At 32.2% G+C, this 17,645-nt stretch overlaps 2 protein-coding genes across 10 annotated transcripts; both read right to left on the reverse strand.

Annotated features, from left to right (window-relative positions):
* Positions 1-1,440: 1,440 nt before the first annotated feature.
* On the reverse strand, positions 1,441-6,380 carry LOC137837620 (uncharacterized). Of its 2 annotated transcripts, none has more exons than XM_068646681.1 (5): positions 4,657-6,380; positions 3,698-3,756; positions 3,015-3,143; positions 2,676-2,811; positions 1,441-2,005 (listed from the first exon to the last, which is right to left on the reverse strand). In XM_068646681.1, exons 1-5 carry the CDS (start codon positions 5,359-5,361, stop codon positions 1,682-1,684), a joined length of 1,353 nt encoding a protein of 450 aa, XP_068502782.1. In that variant the 5' UTR covers positions 5,362-6,380; the 3' UTR covers positions 1,441-1,681. The 2 variants fall into 2 exon arrangements, with proteins under 2 accessions (XP_068502782.1, XP_068502783.1); XM_068646682.1 differs by having other exon boundaries at positions 2,654-2,811; positions 4,657-6,240.
* A 2,932-nt stretch (positions 6,381-9,312) lies between these two features.
* Positions 9,313-17,344, reverse strand: LOC137837621 (uncharacterized). Of its 8 annotated transcripts, none has more exons than XM_068646688.1 (11): positions 16,978-17,344; positions 15,911-15,997; positions 15,614-15,775; positions 14,727-15,304; positions 14,515-14,603; positions 14,308-14,411; positions 14,120-14,219; positions 13,824-13,899; positions 13,604-13,718; positions 12,924-13,455; positions 9,313-10,242 (listed from the first exon to the last, which is right to left on the reverse strand). In XM_068646688.1, the coding sequence occupies exons 1-11, from the start codon at positions 17,216-17,218 to the stop codon at positions 9,738-9,740; spliced, it is 2,589 nt and encodes an 862-aa protein (XP_068502789.1). In that variant the 5' UTR covers positions 17,219-17,344; the 3' UTR covers positions 9,313-9,737. The 8 variants fall into 8 exon arrangements, with proteins under 8 accessions (XP_068502789.1, XP_068502790.1, XP_068502785.1 ...); XM_068646689.1 differs by having other exon boundaries at positions 15,656-15,775; positions 16,978-17,323; XM_068646684.1 differs by having other exon boundaries at positions 14,727-15,568; positions 15,656-15,775; positions 16,978-17,323.
* Between the last annotated feature and the right edge of the window lie 301 nt (positions 17,345-17,645).

Below are 17,645 nucleotides of genomic sequence, written 5' to 3' on the forward strand. Positions count from 1 at the left end.
TTTTGCTGACGCAAAATGTTGGTAAGGAATTGGCACTGTTGTGATGTAAGTTGAATCCCCTTTACATCCTGTTCTTTAGGAAAAAACTCAGAAAAAGTGTCAGTAGTAATCATATTATTGGCTTGGGATGTCCAATTGGTGAATTTGTAGCCAAGAGGGAACCCATGCTTTTTATAACAGGTGTCAACAGTGTGACCAAGACGATTACAAAAAGTGCAGACTTTTCTAGTAAAAGAAAACTTTGAGGTTTTAACATTACTAGGAAAACCCACTTTGTGAAAACAAACAACCTCAGTATGACCATATTTACCACAAAAATTGCATGTAATAGTGTGACTACTATTAAGACTATGAAGACTAGGGTTTTCATTAAACATTGCCAAAAAGATTTTTAAAACCAATCAAGATTTTGAAAGAGAACAGAAAAAAAAATAACCAAGAACAACAAAGAGGGAAATAAAAATCAGAGAGAAGCGCAGCAGAACTCTTCATTCGAAGAGCTCTGATACCATATTACAGTAAATGAAGATGAATATTCCTTGTCTGATGTGATGCTTTAATGTAGCGTACGTAATCGCACGTAATCGTAATGAAGAAAGAGAGGTTTTGATGAACCCTAATTGTATAGAAAAATAAATATAAAAGAAACTTTTATTCACTTGTATATTAGAGAGTAAAATACATGGTGTATATATAAGAAAAAGATTAAGACCTAGCTGGAACAGAAAAAGGAAAGTTGGGTCAGACAAACAAAGCCCAATAATTTAAAATAGAAAAATAAATATATTAACAGATGTGAATTGAAACCTTTTTGAAATTAAATGTTTTTCCAACTAAGTGAAAAACAACATGTTTTGTCAAATCAACTGATTTTTTTGCTCTTAGAGGTTTTGAAAAAGGTTGAAAGTTGTTTGACTTGGTTGACTTAACTGTCAAACCAAATCAATCGGTTGTTTTGTGGTTTCAACCGATTGTTTCTTTGAAAATCCTAACAGAATTCAGTTTTGAATGGTGACTTTGTCTTAAATGATTTCTAACTGAATACACTCCTTCATTAAATGTTTTGACCAATCTTTGAAAAATATAAATAGTTTGTTATATGTTTCTGAAGTGTAAGAAACAGTTTTGAGGAATTCACTTTTCTTTTTTTACATATTTGATTTTTTAATATAATATTAAAATTTAATAATGGCAATATGTGGGTGTAGAATGCAATGATCTTATTCCTATTTACTGTTTGGTTTGAGTTGCAAGTTATATAATATTACTTTTAACACAACCACACAAACAAATAAAAGTAAGCAATTAATTCAATTCACAAAGTTAAATTTTTAAAATAATATTTGTTTCCTTATAAATGATAATTAATGACTTTCAAATTTCTCTTCTCATTATTAATTAATAAAAAAATACATAGGCATAATATTTAAAAGAAACAAATAAAATAACTAAATTTGTTTAATATTAAGGAAACTCTTTCAAAATTTCAATTTACAAGGCTAAGAATGATCCAGGAATTCATGTAACTATCAACTTTATGAATCTTAACTTTAAATGCTAAGACACTGGAATCCTGATTCCCTTTAACATCTAACAAATTTATTACTAATGACTCCCTATGAGAGGCAAAACAAGAATAAATGAATATTACTTTTTACACTATCTAAAGCATATTCTGAAGTCATGTAAAAGGACTTGATGATTGTTTCTTGAGCTCAGTGTGGCCATGCTCATCCTTGTCCAAATGACGCTCAATCAATGCATCCCAGGTTTCCTCCACATAACTTTTATTGGAAGACTCACCCTGAGATCTTGTTGAGTTGGCATCTCCCTCTTCATCAAAAGTGCCATATTCTGATGGTGGTGTATAAGCATGTGGAACATCTAATGTTTTGGCCCTTTGTAGTGCTGCTTTATATTCAACATTGTGTCTAGTCATGGTTTCCTGACGCTCCATTTTTTGCTTGGCAGGGGCTTCCATTGGTTCTTCTTTCTCCAGCATCAACTGCAGTTGACATAAAACATAGGGTAATAAAGGTTAAGTTTTGTTCCTAAAACATAAGGTAAAAAGACTAAGTTTTGTTCATTTGGGTCCTATTAGTTTTATAGCACCTACATGTTTAGTGAAACCTAGATGAATTCTTTCAAAAGGCGAGTGTGTTGAAAAGAAAGAGTTTAGACAGTGTTGTTGGTATTACTAAATGAAGAAAAACAATCAAAAGATATTTTCTTAATTCTTGCTACTCCATCTGAGTGGGAGATACGTGTACAAATTGTTATTACTATCAACTTACTGTTTTGTAAACATCTTCCAATTATTTTCTTAAAATGTGGGTTTTGGGTTTTAAAACTGACTTTTAAGACGAGAATTAGCCATGATTGTCATAGACTACATAGAGCCTAACTCAACTACAACCAACTTGTAAGGTGGGGAATATCCAAGCCTTGTAGATCTTCTTCATATTTCTAGTTGATGTGTAATCTTTGTTTTTGCATCATAGTGTATTTTTTTTTAAGAAATTACGATTTTGGGTAAAATAAAATTACAAAAATGGGTAAGTCGTACCCTATGGATACGATTTTAGAGTTGAAGTCGTACATATGACTTTGGGGCAGAAAAACTCTGATGTCGCATCCATAGAGTACGACTTACCCCGTAAAAAAATTACACTTACATCCAGAGCCCTTTGGGCTTCTTTCTCAATCCAAATGATGGCATGATCAGATGTGGCATTACACGAAAGGACTATATGCTCAAACCTTCCATCTACCGGCACTGCTGTCCTCACAACTGGGGGAAACCTTCCCATTCTGCATAAAATGTGTAGAAGTTCAGGTAAGACCAAAAGAAAAGGCAGTATAAACATACTTTTGGCATGATCATTGTTAACATATTTTATTGTACAAGAAACTAGAAGAAACACATGTTAGACGATTAAGGAAAAAATGAGACTTCCAAAAACACAGATAGAATTCAGCATAAGGCATGGACTCTTCTTTTTTCTTAACCATACTTAAAAGGCTTCCTCTCAACAATGTGGTAAAGGCGACCGGGTGCATAGAGTCTTCTTGGATCTTTGAGCATTTTCTCTTCCGGAATGCATGTATCCCTCATGCACCTCATGCACAATAGGCATGGCAAACTGCCAGAAACAGAAAAATAAATTATTACAAGTAGAATTTATCTCACCATGAACAAATTAAAATTACTCAAATAATTGGTTGGGATCACCTTTACATGGTATGCCAGCCAGTTATTGACAAAGCCTATTCCTAGCATAGAACTTTTTCTACGGGGTAGGTAGCCTACTCAAATGGATTTTAGCATGCTAAAACATAAACTACAGATATGACCAAATTATAATATATAAATGGATGCAAATCTCATTTTGCAAAAACAGTTTTGTCAAGTTGAGTTAGGCCTAAATCCATTTTCTAAGATGGTATCACAGCAAGGTTTGTTGAGTTTGTTGTGTCATTTGTTATCAAGTCACTATCAAACCATCCACAAATATTTAGTTTCATACTTTAAAATAAGAGAGTATGTTGGAGATCTCACATTAATGACCAAATTATAGCATATAAGTGGGTGCAAACCTCACTTGCAAACTGGTTTTGTAGGATTAAGTTAAGTCTAAATACACTTTCTAAGTATTGATACCAAAAAGACATAATTACACAAGTCCTTAAGACATACCAGAAAAGAGACTTAAATATATCTTCCAATGGGGTGGCTGTCCTTGGTAAGAAGTCATCCTGATCAAGGTAAAAGAGTGGTCAACTTTAAAATATCAGATACATCAATCATGGTATCAAGTAAAATGGAGTATGAAGAAAGACAAGAGTTGTAATGCATCATAACATATATTGGAAGTTTAAGCAATATACTACTTATAAGGTTAAATCACCCACTAATTCATTATGTTCTACATGAAAAGTCTTTATCCAAATATTTGACCTGTGTCGAGCAGACTAACACTCAAGAAAGCTCTCCATATATTTTTTTATCTCCAAACACTTAAATGTGTTCATTCATCTCTCGCTGAAAGTTATTACTACAGATATAATGGTTTTCAATATAACCACTCAGACTGTAACCTTACCTCACATGAAGTTAATTGAATGCTTAAACTATGAAACCTGAATGTGTAAGCCATCATTCAAGAAACAGAAAATTTTATGTACAGACATCTGTAGCCCTGAACCTGAGAAAAACTGGCAACAAATTCTCCAAAAGAGAAAAACCAATGGAAGTTGTGGATTCTAGTTAGAAGTTATTGGATATGGACTCCACATTCATTTTTCATCCCTTTAACTTGTTTGTAAGTATTATAAATCTAAGGTCATTCAAAAATAAATTCATCACATTCAAAATTCACTACTCTTTGCAGAATGTTATATTTTTATACACAATGCAAGAACTTTCTATAAACACCTCAAAAGAAGGTAATGTAAAACAAACTACCTTCTATCAACATCAACAAGAGTTTGGTTTATAGAATGGGTTGCATTGTAATCTCAAAGACTGATTATTTGTTATTAGTAAGTCAGTCCCCATTATATTATATATGCTTTAGGTGTTCAAGATTTGTTGACACAGCATTCTACACTCATAGTCAACCAAATAAATAGAAACAAAATTAAACAATAACTTGCCTGCAGCACAACAGAGTTGATGACATCTGCATATCTGACTGCCAAATTCAGTGACATGCACCTAGCAGGTGCAATGGCATAAGACCTGACCCTCTTCCGATCAATATTTCCCAGTCTATGACTATTCTGCACTACAACCATTGCCAGCATAGCTGCTACACCAGATCCAAGGGAATGTCCAACAAAAGTCAGCGTGTAATTTGGATACTTTTCCACCAAATTCCTCAAAATTTCACATTCTGCATCCAAAACCCAACCAGCAGCTTTCAACAACCCATTGTGCACATACCCCCCATCAAACTTTTTCTTCCCCAATCTATTGTCCAACAGAACCGCATAATCACTCTCCTTTGCCAAATTTAGACCCCTGATGGCAAGAACTATATCTTCATGCTCGTGATCAAGATACAGTATATACGGCGGTGCCCTTCCATATGTATCTTCGTATGTCTTTTTGAGAAGTAAACTATCAAGGCTAATTCCATAGCCACCAGGAGGTTCCCAAAGGGGTTGGCGAAGATCATCTTCATACACAGCTAAAATATAGCGACAAAGGCGTGGTATAGGCTCAAATTCTTCAACTGTGGCAAAGCCCCAATTCTCACTGTCATGGCCAGCAGTATGAAGACATCTTTTCCAAGCCCAACGAGCACAAGCCAGACAGTATACACACTCAACAAGAGGAAGGCCACAAAGGAATGACATTATGTCTACAGCGTATGCATGCTAAGCTCTATAGACTGCAAAGGAATGGAATTTTGTACAAATTTACTCTCAAGTGCAATCAATTTCTTACACTGTAACAAATATCAACACAACAAATGGAATCTGAAGCTTAAACTTGCAAAGGGGGCAATATCTTTATCGCACAAACAGAACTCAGTATACACAATTAACTATCTGCCACAACCACAGTGACCAACAAAGAAACTAGAGACAACGCAAACAAACTGTAATTTCCCAGCTCCAATAATTAAATCTTCTAGAACAAGAGACGAACATCACAAGGAGATAGTGAAAATCATTACACGGTATGCCGAATCCAGTATACTCACAAAAAACTCGCACCCAGAGTGACTACAAATTATGACCCAAAGGTGATCATTGATCAAGATCACAAATTCTGCATTGGTTAAAGGACCCACCAGAGATCAAAGAAGAAAAGGGGACAAGGAAAGTCACCCAGTTCCAAAAATCAGTGGGGCTGAAGGATTAACGGACCCAGAACTCCACAGAACTCCAAAGTGGAAACTTTATTCAATGGGGTTTAATCATATGTTGTCATGGTGTGCAAAAAAGAGACATCGGAGCTTCCTAGGTTTATTATTGGCTGTGGTGTGTTGCATGAGCTGTAAACTTTGTACTATAATATTATTGCTGCAGAATTTAGGATGAAGAAGAATCGAAGCAAAGGGCAAAAGGGTAGCCAAAACCTACAATTCAAACTTCAGATAAAGGGTTGGGTCTTGCATTTTTTGCTGACAGCATTGGAGGTGTGGGTGAGAGGAAAGATCCAAACTTGGAACCTTCTATTTTGTTTTATCATCACATCAAATTATGAATTGAAGAAAACACAATATCAATGAATTTTTCAATATTGAAGGTGTTCTTTTCTTTTTGTAGTGGTAGTAGTAGCAAGACCTAACAAAAAGGAGAGGCTCCCAAAACTTTTGGAAAAGAGTCCATACATTATTTATATATAAATCACAATCATTATTTTCAATGAATCTGTTTTTGAAGTGGTCATTTTTCTTTAATGAATCTATTTTTAAAATAGTAGTTTTTTTAAGAATTGTTTGTAATATATATCTTTTATCTTTACTTCTAAATTAAATTTTAAGGCTTTTAAAAAAAATATTAATGGTTAAAAAATATCGTTTCTCTTTGCCTATTATCAATTTAAAATATCATTTATATTTTAAAAAATATTTATTACAAATTCTAACTATAGTATAAATTTATATTTATAAAAAATAGATATTTTTTCTATATATTGTATAAACAAAAATGGTAATAAATAAATAAAGTAATATGATACATTAGTCAAAATTTCAAAATATGCAAGTATTAATAGCATATATAATTTGAATTCACTTTTTAATGTGTTTTAGTGCTTTATGTTAGACAAATAACATATTTATTTGGATATCTTGAAAATATTTATGAATAGATGAGTAGTTATTTTTTTTAAACTAAAGATCATCTAAACATATATTAAAGTCAGTTATATCTTTATATTATTGTATTAAGTACACGTATAGATTTGTTTCCATATATATATATATATATATATATATATATATATATATATTTAAAATAATTGCTTTTCGAATCTTATAAAATTAATATAAATAAATAAATAGTGATATAAAAATCAAACACGGTTAACTACCCACAAATATCAAAGTTAAATGATCTTCTTTCTTTAATAAAATTATAATATAATGTAAAAGATAAAATTATAATATTATATATTCTAATTTGACATTTTTATTTAGGTTAAAGTAATAAGCCTATTTGATTCAGGTGCCAGAAATTCAGAACTACTAAATTGTCATCTTAATATAATTTTTTAAGGTATGATTGGGTGTAGAATAATTCAAAATAAGTCAATTTGTCAAATGCTAATAAATGAAAAGCACTTTTTTTAATGCATTAGTGGCAGTTGAATCTGCCTTAAAATAAGGTTAAAAAAAACAGTTAAATAATCATTATGAAACAGTGGCCTTGGGATTTGGGTAGGTATTGTACTATGGGTTAGGTTTGACTCACATTATAGTTATTATTATTATATTATGTAAACCAGAAAAATGGAAAATTTTGTCTTTTAATATAATTTACTTTTATATTATAAATTGAAAGTTTAATTTAATATAAAGAGTTTTTATAAGTCACTGTCATCATGTTAGTAAATTAAAATCAAACAATCTATCTAAAACAAAATCTAACTAACCCCAATTATAACAGATTATTAATGTTTCACATTTTCTAATAGCTAAAGGTTTAAGACTTGTTTAATGATGAGATATAATAATTAAGATGGGATGTGATAACTATTTTAATATATTATAATAAATGTTTTGATATATTAATAAGATGTAACTTTTTTTACTTATTATCTTATTTATTATTGTAATTTTTTTTTACAATAATTCTTTATACGTTAATTATATATACAACACATATTTTTATCAGTATCAATTTTTTTATATCTAAAGTGCTAATAATTATAAATTTGCGTGAGATATACATGGAAAGTATATTTTTTTTAAACCATATTTATATATTTTTAATCAATATTTCTTTAAATAAATTATATTTTTCACTTATTCATATAAACTTCATATAAAAGAGTTTTATACTGAAATGTCATTATTTTTTTTATCATATCATCTTACATATTATTATTATGTTGAATACGTTTAGAATCTAATAAAACAATTATGTTTTCACATATTTGATTTGTAATATCCTCAATATTTTTTTTTATAAAAGTTTTTAGGTTAGGCTCTCAATATTTATTTGTCATTATGTTAAATTAATTTAAATTTAAAACCAATTTTAGAAAATATATCTTTTTTAAAATTGGAATGAAACTGATTTATAAATATCAAAACTATTTCTTTCAAAAAAAAATATAATACCTATCTTATTCTTACCCTCCTAGACTCACACCATTGTTACAACAACTATCTTTATTATCAAAACTTTTTTCATTATTATCACTTCAATAATCTTCTTATGATTATTATTATCATTTTCATAACTTTTATTACTATTAGTTTCTTCATCTATCATTATCGTCTCTAACATCCTCACAACTTAATTATCATCCTGTCTTTATAATAATAAACTCAAACATTAAATAAGATTAGTATTTATTTTATTTTTAAAATTTTATTAGATTAAAATATATACAATTTATGATTTTATTATTTTTATAGTTTTATTTCTTTTATGAATAATTAATTAAAATAATAATATAATCTAACATATATATGCAATTTTGTAAAATAACATTAAAAAAATTAGATAACCATTATTTTTAAAAAGATAAGTTATTTGGTTATTTTAAAATAAATAAAAAATTATTCAATTATTTAATTGATTTTTTTATCTATTAAAGGGTAAAATTATCCCACTAAAAGATTATATCCAAAAAGAAATTACTAATAATATATACTTTATATAATTGTGTATGATCTTAACCAAATCAGATATATATGTTGATCTTAATCAAATTAAAAACTAACATGATCATAATATCTTAACTCAGACTCATAATCGATGTACTGATCTCAATTAAGTTCATAATTCATACATATCTCCACTCAGACTCATGTTATAGGAACGAGTTTTTGATAAAACCTACATAAACTCCCTTATATCTCTCTTAAGAATTAGCCGATAAAGAATTAATTTTTCGATTTTGCAAAAATACATAAAATTTAAAGATATACTAATTGATGAAATCTAATTGCTTAATTATATTGTTTTAATTTTCATTCTTTTAACTAACACAGAAATATTAAAGATATATTAATTAATAATATTTTGTTATTCGATTATACTATTATATTTTTTATTCTTTTTATATAATATTTAAGCCATATAGTTTTTATAGTGTTTTAAAGTTTCACCTATCTTGAACATAACTAAAACGTTAAAATATATACATTCAACTTTCATTTTAATCATAGTGATAGTGAATCACAATCCAATATCTTTATACAGTGAGATCACTTATTACCCTTATCGCAAGGCATGATTTGGTGGAAAATGATGTTGATGATTCATGACAACTTATACAAAGCAAAAGAAAAAAAATCCATGCCGCTTATCATTTACCCTAGATGCGATGCAGGCATGAGAAGATGTTGAACTACAATTCTTAAGAGTATGAATTATACAAGCACGGCATCACCTGAATATGTTGTGATCTTCAAAAGGCACTCATTAGAAGCGCCAATGTCCCTGCATCTCTGTCTGCTACATATCTCTAATGAAGCACTGGAAATAAATCAAAGGTAACCGCCCACTCAACAGCCAATAAGCTTGAAAAATGTTGAGGGTAGAAGATATCAGGTCTTGAACTTCTGTGTGAATTTTTGAGTGATTTTCTCAACCCCTTCTCTACAATCACCAGCAACACGCTTTGTACCTTCTTTGATACCAAATCCAACTTCAATAGCACTTTGTTGCAACTCACTGGCTGACTTACCTACCTTTGAGATGGCAGCTTCTCCAAATTCTTCAGCATGCTTTCCTGTTGTGGATGCCCATTCCCTCAATTTTGATATAAATTGGGAGACCATGTGGATGATTTTGTCAAGTATGTCTCTTGATTTTCCTCTGATATCTGATGCCATTAGTTTGAGCTTGTCCAATAAGTTTTCGGCCCTGTCAACTGTCCCTTGAACCGAAATCTGCTCTGAGGCATTTAGCCATGTAACTCCGGCCGAGGCCTCCTTGCGGAGGTCATCATCAACTACCACTTTGATTCCATGCCTCTCCCAACGATCTCTAGCCTCCTCTAAGGCTATTGCTTGCTCTCTCACTCGTTTGGCCTCATCCTCTGCCCAAGCCCTGAATCCAAGAATTAACATAACCATTTATTCAGGTGGTAATTGGGTAAGAACTATCATTTCATACAAAATATAAGTTTATCTGAACTGTTTCATTTAACTACAATAAACAATTGCCAATAAGGCATTTGCCTCACGGGACTAGATGTACTGGTAGCGCAAAGCAAACAAGATTTCACAAATTCAACCACACCTATGTGAATTCCCTGCTGCAAATACAATTGGAAGCAGTTAAATAGTTACTATAAAAGGAAAGGTGATGTAAAAACGGAAAGGAGACCATATTGATATTCAATTTATGGAAGGGTATTGATACCACACTTAAGAAAAATAAGAAGGTGAATGATAGGTCATGGGGTTGATTGTCATAAGTTGCCCTGGTAAGATCAAAATTTGGATTTTTATAACTTAACTCTCTAAAGTTCTCATATAGAAAACTTAATTTTCTCTTTTACAATTCCTATGTCTCCCTAACGTTTCATCCTTTTGTAGGCTATAATAAGGCACACTAAATTCCACACTTCCTCCAAGAGAAACAAGTAAACCAATACCAGGATAAAATATCATCCTTTTATTAGTTTTCCATTCAAAAACTGGAATACTTTCCCTCACATTGTTGAATGGATAAAAAAACAACATTTTCACAATTAGAAAAATATCTCCATTATTACTTTTTCACCTCTTTTTCTTTTATTTCTCCTTTCCTTTCTTTTTTTCTTTCCTCTTTTTCTAGAATTTACTTTTTCCTCAACTTCTTTTTTATTTCCCTTTTCCTTTTTTTCTTTTATCTCTTTTTCTAGAATTTACTTTTTTCTCAACTTTTCTTTTATTTCTTATTCTCTCAATTTCTTTTCTTTTATTTCTTATTCTCTCAATTTCTTTTCTTTTATTTCTTATTCTCTCAACTCCTTCTCTTTTATTTCTTTTCCTCTCAACTCTTTCTTTTTAATTTTTCTTTTATTTATTTTTCTTCTCTAATTTTCTTTTCTACTATTTAGTTTTGTTTTTCTTTCTTTTTCTTCTAAAATTTTCTTTTTCTACTAGCTCTGTTTTTATTTTCTCCATCTACACAATTAAAGCATGTCTCTTTCAATACTCATCAAACATTCTCTCTTTATCTCTATATATTTGCTCTCTTTTTCTGTCTTTATCTCTATATATGCATTGAGTTGATGAAACAAGTTCAACACTAGTACCTACCATAAGTACAAAAATTGTTTTTAAATCAAAAAATTGAAAGTAAAAAAAAAATCTCAATGAAAATCAAGAGTCAAAGCTCTCATACCAACTAATGAGAAAAAGGAAAAGGGACTATTCAAAAAGATGAGAAGATGAATATATTAATGTCACACTCAATAAAGACCAGAAGTTGAATGAATGAGGTTGATCGTCAGGGTTCTCACAAAGATAGGCTAAAGTATGTATCACTAAACAACCATAATAAGGCCCACTAACCTAAGTAGTCTTCAATATCATTTAGCAATTAACTCCCACTAGTGTTTCCTTTAATTCCCATTATATGCATCATTATTTCTCACCAGGAGAACATAAATGGTTCACCTTCTCTTGTGGTTTTTATCTTCTCATGTGATAATTCAGCCTTAGTTAAAAAAAACATAATAAAAGTTAAAAAGAAACTCAAAATTATTTTGACCCCTTTTAAGTTATATCAAAAGGGTCTGCAGGTTCCTCTTTAAAGTAAAAGGGGCTGATTGAGAATATATTGCTTAATGGGCGATTTCCTGAGTAAATGGAGAAAGCTCCTTTGGAGGTATACCTTAATAACTTGATCCGTGGGTTACTTTCCTTTCCCTTCAGCAATAAAGAAGTATTTTCAGAATTATTTTCAATTATGTGATTGTTCCCTAGTAGGTCCCCTATTTTTCTTATCCCACAAAGAGGAACCTAACAGTATAACTGTTTTCAATTTAGTCCTTGCTATATGCTACTGCTGCATAACCCACATTTTGGAATTTATAATATACACGGCAGACATTTTCAATTTGGTTTCTATGCTGCACAGTAGCTCCATACAAAACTTCTAGTGTTATTTACCAGTGGCAAGGAAAAAATTGAGAGCAATTATTCGTATAGAAACTAAATAAAACTGTTTCACAAAGCAATTGAAGTTTCATACTTCATTATGACATAGTTTCGTACAAAAAATTGAAGTGTGACATATATGTACCAAATATATATATATATATATATATATATATATATATATTTGAATATTTATTGTCAGTACTTCATTGATTCACTATGAACAATAATGGGCCAAGCATATCACAGTAACAATCGCAGCATCTTTTTCAAATCCAAATTTTTAACTTCAAAATTATTTTCATTGATTTGAAACTATGAAAAGAAAAGAATAATGTTTTTTCAATTTTATCCAAAAAAAGGAGGCGAATGCACCCTTTTACATAGAACAATCTATCAGGTTTCATTTTACTCATGTTAGATCTATTACTCGGATTTAAGTCCCTTCCATGTGAGTTGATACACGAGATGGAGAGTAATTGTGTAATTCATCCTAGCCCAAGGTAAAAGTGAAAGGAAAATAAAATATATTTGTCACTGTTTCTCTCCCCATATATCTGCTTTTACCAATCCTAAAAAGCTAAAATTGAAAACTAATATAACATAATTTAGTTGCCCATAAAAGTTTCATGATTTTACCTGGCCATAGACAGGGCTTTTCGTTCTACCTCTAGCTCATATTGTAAACGGGAAATCTCCTTGTTTTCAACTTCTGCTTGTTCCCGGAGTTTGGTAATCCTCTCTTTTTCATGTGCTATTTCTACCTTGTCATTCATAAGGATTTGTAATTGATCCTCAACCTCATGCCTTAACTTTGAAAAAACCTCCATTTCTGAGTCAATAGCAGCACGCTCCTTTGTCAATGCAAGGTTATCTCCTTCTCTCTCAGCTCTTAACCTTTCCAACTCGAGTCTTGCCTCCTCAGCCATTTTTTCAACAGCGCTAATCTTTTCCCTCTCTATGAAAAGCTGCTGCTCAAAACTTGCATTGATATCCTTCTCTACCTGCGCTACTAAAGCACTATGCGCAGCCACAGCATTTTCAGCAATAGATTCTGCCTCAATGCGTGCAAGCTCTTCACTAACTATTTCAGAAGCTTCTCCAGTAGCTAGAGCCATAGCTGCTTGGGCTTTTGTTACTGGCTTATCTGGCTGGAATAATCTTGTATAACCTGGAATATTTCAAGCCCCAAAAATATAAGAAAGATTGAAAATTAAAAAATTATAAATAATTGGGAGAAGAGAAACATTAAACAAATAATATGGAGATCAATCACAATTCACTATCAAGCATATCATTAAACATTTTTTTATAATTACCAAATGCAAGAGCTATTATTCCATGCTCGCCAGCCGATAGATCAGCTACTAGGGCAGGGCATGCATTCGGATGTATCTTATCAGTGTCGAGAAAACCAGAAAGTTGGTACAGTGTCTGCTCATCAGTCAATGGATTAGATCAACACATTCATTTACTTCAATGAAGTTGGAATTGAGAAGATAGCTTAAAAATATCAAACAAAGAAACAAGTTGAGCAACCTTTCTATCAGCTTCTGGAAGCTGTCTTTTCTCCAGGGCCATTTTCCAACTGACAAGATCTTGACGTGATAGAGGACTGCAGAAAATAACATAGAAGGTGGTCACAATGGTAGCCTACACCATACAAAGTTAAAATTACATCTCAAACAGAAGGCTGTGCAACTGCACACTAAGAAAAAATGAGATGAAAGATCAAGTCTAAAGTTCAATTGAAATAATCATGTATGACTGTACAGCTGCAGAGAGTACAAAAAATGTAACCACAGATTAGATAACCAAATTCAGACAGAACATACCTTCCAGGGGAGAAGTAAAATGGGTCATCATCTTCATCACCAGACAACTGTATATCTTGTCTTGAAAGCCTGCTCTCAATGAGTCCAGCTTCTGCCAAGCCTGAAAATCAATATTGGATCTTATTTAGACAGAATATGAATACAGAAAAGAGTTGTAATATTAAAAAATTATGACATCACATACTGACCTTGAATGGAAGAAAAATCAGGGTCCTCAGGAGTGACATCATCAAATGCAAGCTCAGTAACATTGTCTATGTACATGGCAGGATACACTTTCGATACAGTGCTCCTAACAAACCAGAAAAGCACATGTAATGTCAAGTACTACACATTACATATGTAACACATTTTGTTATTCACATCAAATGTAAAAGGAACAAATAAACTACTACCTTGAAAGAGTGCTGCTAGCAGAGACCAACCAGCGAGCATATTCACGACGAGTACATAAATCACTAGGTTGAACATGGGGCTCAATGACCTAAGAATGTAAAAATATCCAAGTGAACAATAACAACAAGTGGATAAAAAACTATAATTAAATTACAAATGCAAATGTCATTATAGTCACCTTTATACATGAAAATAAAAAACAAACAACTACCTTTAAAACTTGCAAAGCAGCTAGTGCTTGCCCCTGGACTTGATCAACGGCGGCAGGAACTAAAACCTTTCCAGGAAACACTTGTACAGTTGAAGAAACTACGGATGGAGCGGGGATACCAGGAACAGAGAAAAAGGATCCAAAATTTGGAGATTCAGATTTAACTTCATCAACCTCATAATTATCATTTATAACCTGCTCATCTACCAGTGTATTGGCTGACGATAAAACAGATGATTTTTCATAAACATCATTTCCAGGAATGCTCCACTCTTCAAGGGATGGCTCATTTCCCTCGGCAGAGACCTGCGGAATTTTGTTAAGATCAAGGTTTTCCTCCTTTGAAGCTGATAGAATATTCTCTTGAACAGCTTCATTGAAAACCTTAGGATCTGAAATCGTGTCATTTGACTCAGGATTGACCACAACACTAACAATTTCTGTCTCGTTATCAGCACCTGAACCAGAATAGGTTTCGGTAAAACCAAAACTTACACTTCCACTTGAACTGGTTATTTCATCATTCTGAACAGTATTAATGTGTGGTGGCTTAGCACCATCATGATTGAGCAGATCTCCTGGATCAACATTGAATACGTTTTCTTTAAGATTGGCAGTAGATTCTGCTGTATCTACAGTAGGGTTGCTATCAAAATCTCTAAATCCATAAGCATTAAAAGAATCAACAGTATTTTCAGATTCAAGTGACACTGGGCTTTTACTGGCAAAAACTTTGTTATCAAAAGCTGATTCATGCTGTAAGTCTTCTTCAACAAATATATGTTTAGTGGCATCATCAACATCATCGGAGGGATTTTTACTATCATATATCAACTGGGATCCTATAACAGAATCATCAACAATACTATAGTCACGGTGAATATTACCCAACTCAGAAGATGAATAATCATTGGACCTATCTATCTGACCTTCTATTTCATCATTTCCTTGCTCCGTCTTATCAACATTTGCTTGTTCTGTAGTTTGGTTATCATAAGACAAAATTTCCTCCTGCTGGGTAGTCAAGGGCTTCATGTGCTGTTGTGGTCCTGTATCCAGCCATACACATTCCAATTTCCAACACAGAAGTTTAGTTAAACAGAAAACAATTTAATTAACTCACATGTAAGCCTTACAAGTAACTTAATGATTACAACCGAGATAAGCAAGCGAAGATAACTTACTGGAACCAGTCCTTTTGCCAAGAGATAAGGCAGCAAAGGTAAGCCCTGAAAGAAGAAGCACTCCAGCCACTCCTACTCCCACAACTCCTGAAAGCAAGCTACTTCAAAAGTGTTATTAAGTAATGTGAAATTGCTAACACTTCACAAAACACGACTGACATTACAGTAATTCACATCCCACTGACCCAATTTCCCATGTTCATTAGTACTTACATGCAATCTAAATCCAGCAAGGCAATAATCCAATCAAATTCAAGTGCAATCATGAACGAAGAAATCCATCATGTTTAATATGACCAAACTATCCTCACTCACACCTAATCTCAAACTATCCTCACCAACAACAGCCAAATAATGAGCTTAATTTCAATGCACTCTCAATGTTGGCATGCCTTCTAAAATAATTACTATAAACTCAACCAATTATCGTGCATAGTTATTTGTTATTATATGACAACGTAAAAATCCCTAAAATACTTTTCTATTTTCCGTGCATACACTATCTAATAATAGTTTCAAACTACGTTGCATGACTTACTAATTGTTACAAACAGTCAACAATTTTACCGTACATGGTGCAATTCATGATTGGCCAACATTGTAAAAACTGTTACACCATCAATGTATTCTAACGTGATATTTATAAATTCTCCACCTTCTATTTATTCTTACATGATTTCCTACTTCACTTAATACGGCAAATATTTTTACTAGTTTGCATCATCATCATCGAAACATCACTAACACTGGCCTTTAATGTCTTGAAAACTCTATAAAAAAAAAGGCAAAATCGTAATCAAATTAAAATTGTTGCATCCAAGCTAAGTCAAACATCCCTTCATTATTAAAAATTAAAAAAAAAAACAGAGAGAGAGTAGGTTAACAGGTTTCAACATAAGCCTTTAAAAATGCATATCGGTAATCGAAACATCCATTCATCTTCATTAAACAATTATCAATGGAAATACTTCAAGTTATTTCATTATTATTGCAAAATAAAAACAGATAACTAAATTAAACAGTGAGCAGTTGCGAACCAGGAGTACAATTTTGGAGAACGCACTCACCTCCATAGGACTCCTTCTTCTCGTCGGTCCTTTGCTCGGCGTCGGTGTCGGACCATCCGGAGAAGCCGTCGAGGTTGGACCCGGTCCACTCCGAGGCGGCGCCGTCTCGCTCCGCGCGCAGAGGGCGAACGCGATTCCTGTTGAGGTTCCGCATTCGCACGTGCGGGGCGAGGGGGAATCTGGGGGCGGCGAAGGCCAATCGAAGCTGGAGGGAGGTGGGGGAGCACGTGATGGAGGCCATTCCGTTGCGGCGATGAGAGAGAGAGAAAGTAGTTAAAGAGAGAGAAGGGGGGAAATGGATAAATGGAATATTGGGATTTCTGATCCTCTTCGCTGTGTTGTGTAGTTTACTTGTTAGTATCACTTCATAAATAGGTTAACAACAAAGTGAAATAACTTCATTAATTTAATAATTAATAATAACACAATTACCAAATTAACATATTTACTAAATATAAACAACACTATTTTCTTACAAATAAAAAAATAATATTGTTGATTTAAGAGTAATAAAACAATTTTATTAATCTAAAACTGGGTCAATTCTGAAAAAATTAATAACTGAAAAATGAGTGATTTTTATATGAATATCTTTTGTTTACAATCAAAGTGTATTTTTTAATTAATTTTGTATGTTGTTGTTTCGATTATCATTTTAGAATGTGAGT

Source organism: Phaseolus vulgaris, chromosome 4 (genome assembly GCF_000499845.2).
Source record: "Phaseolus vulgaris cultivar G19833 chromosome 4, P. vulgaris v2.0, whole genome shotgun sequence".
In the NCBI taxonomy this organism is placed as follows: Eukaryota; Viridiplantae; Streptophyta; class Magnoliopsida; order Fabales; family Fabaceae; genus Phaseolus; species Phaseolus vulgaris.

What these genes read in the sequence shown, in the direction of transcription:
- LOC137837620 (XM_068646681.1), bottom strand. Translation starts at nt 5,361, where the DNA reads ATGTCATTCCTTTGTGGCCTTCCTCTTGTTGAGTGTGTATACTGTCTG. An exon ending in ATATTTAAGTCTCTTTTCTG is followed by an intron (nt 3,144 to 3,697) that starts GTATGTCTTAAG and finishes TGTTTCTGGCAG; the next exon opens with TTTGCCATGCCTATTGTGCA. An exon ending in GTTGAGAGGAAGCCTTTTAA is followed by an intron (nt 2,812 to 3,014) that starts GTATGGTTAAGA and finishes CATTTTATGCAG; the next exon opens with AATGGGAAGGTTTCCCCCAG.
- LOC137837621 (XM_068646683.1), bottom strand. Translation starts at nt 17,218, where the DNA reads ATGGCCTCCATCACGTGCTCCCCCACCTCCCTCCAGCTTCGATTGGCC. An exon ending in TGGCAAAAGGACTGGTTCCA is followed by an intron (nt 15,776 to 15,910) that starts GTAAGTTATCTT and finishes GGCTGGATACAG; the next exon opens with GACCACAACAGCACATGAAG. An exon ending in AATAATAGCTCTTGCATTTG is followed by an intron (nt 13,456 to 13,603) that starts GTAATTATAAAA and finishes GAAATATTCCAG; the next exon opens with GTTATACAAGATTATTCCAG.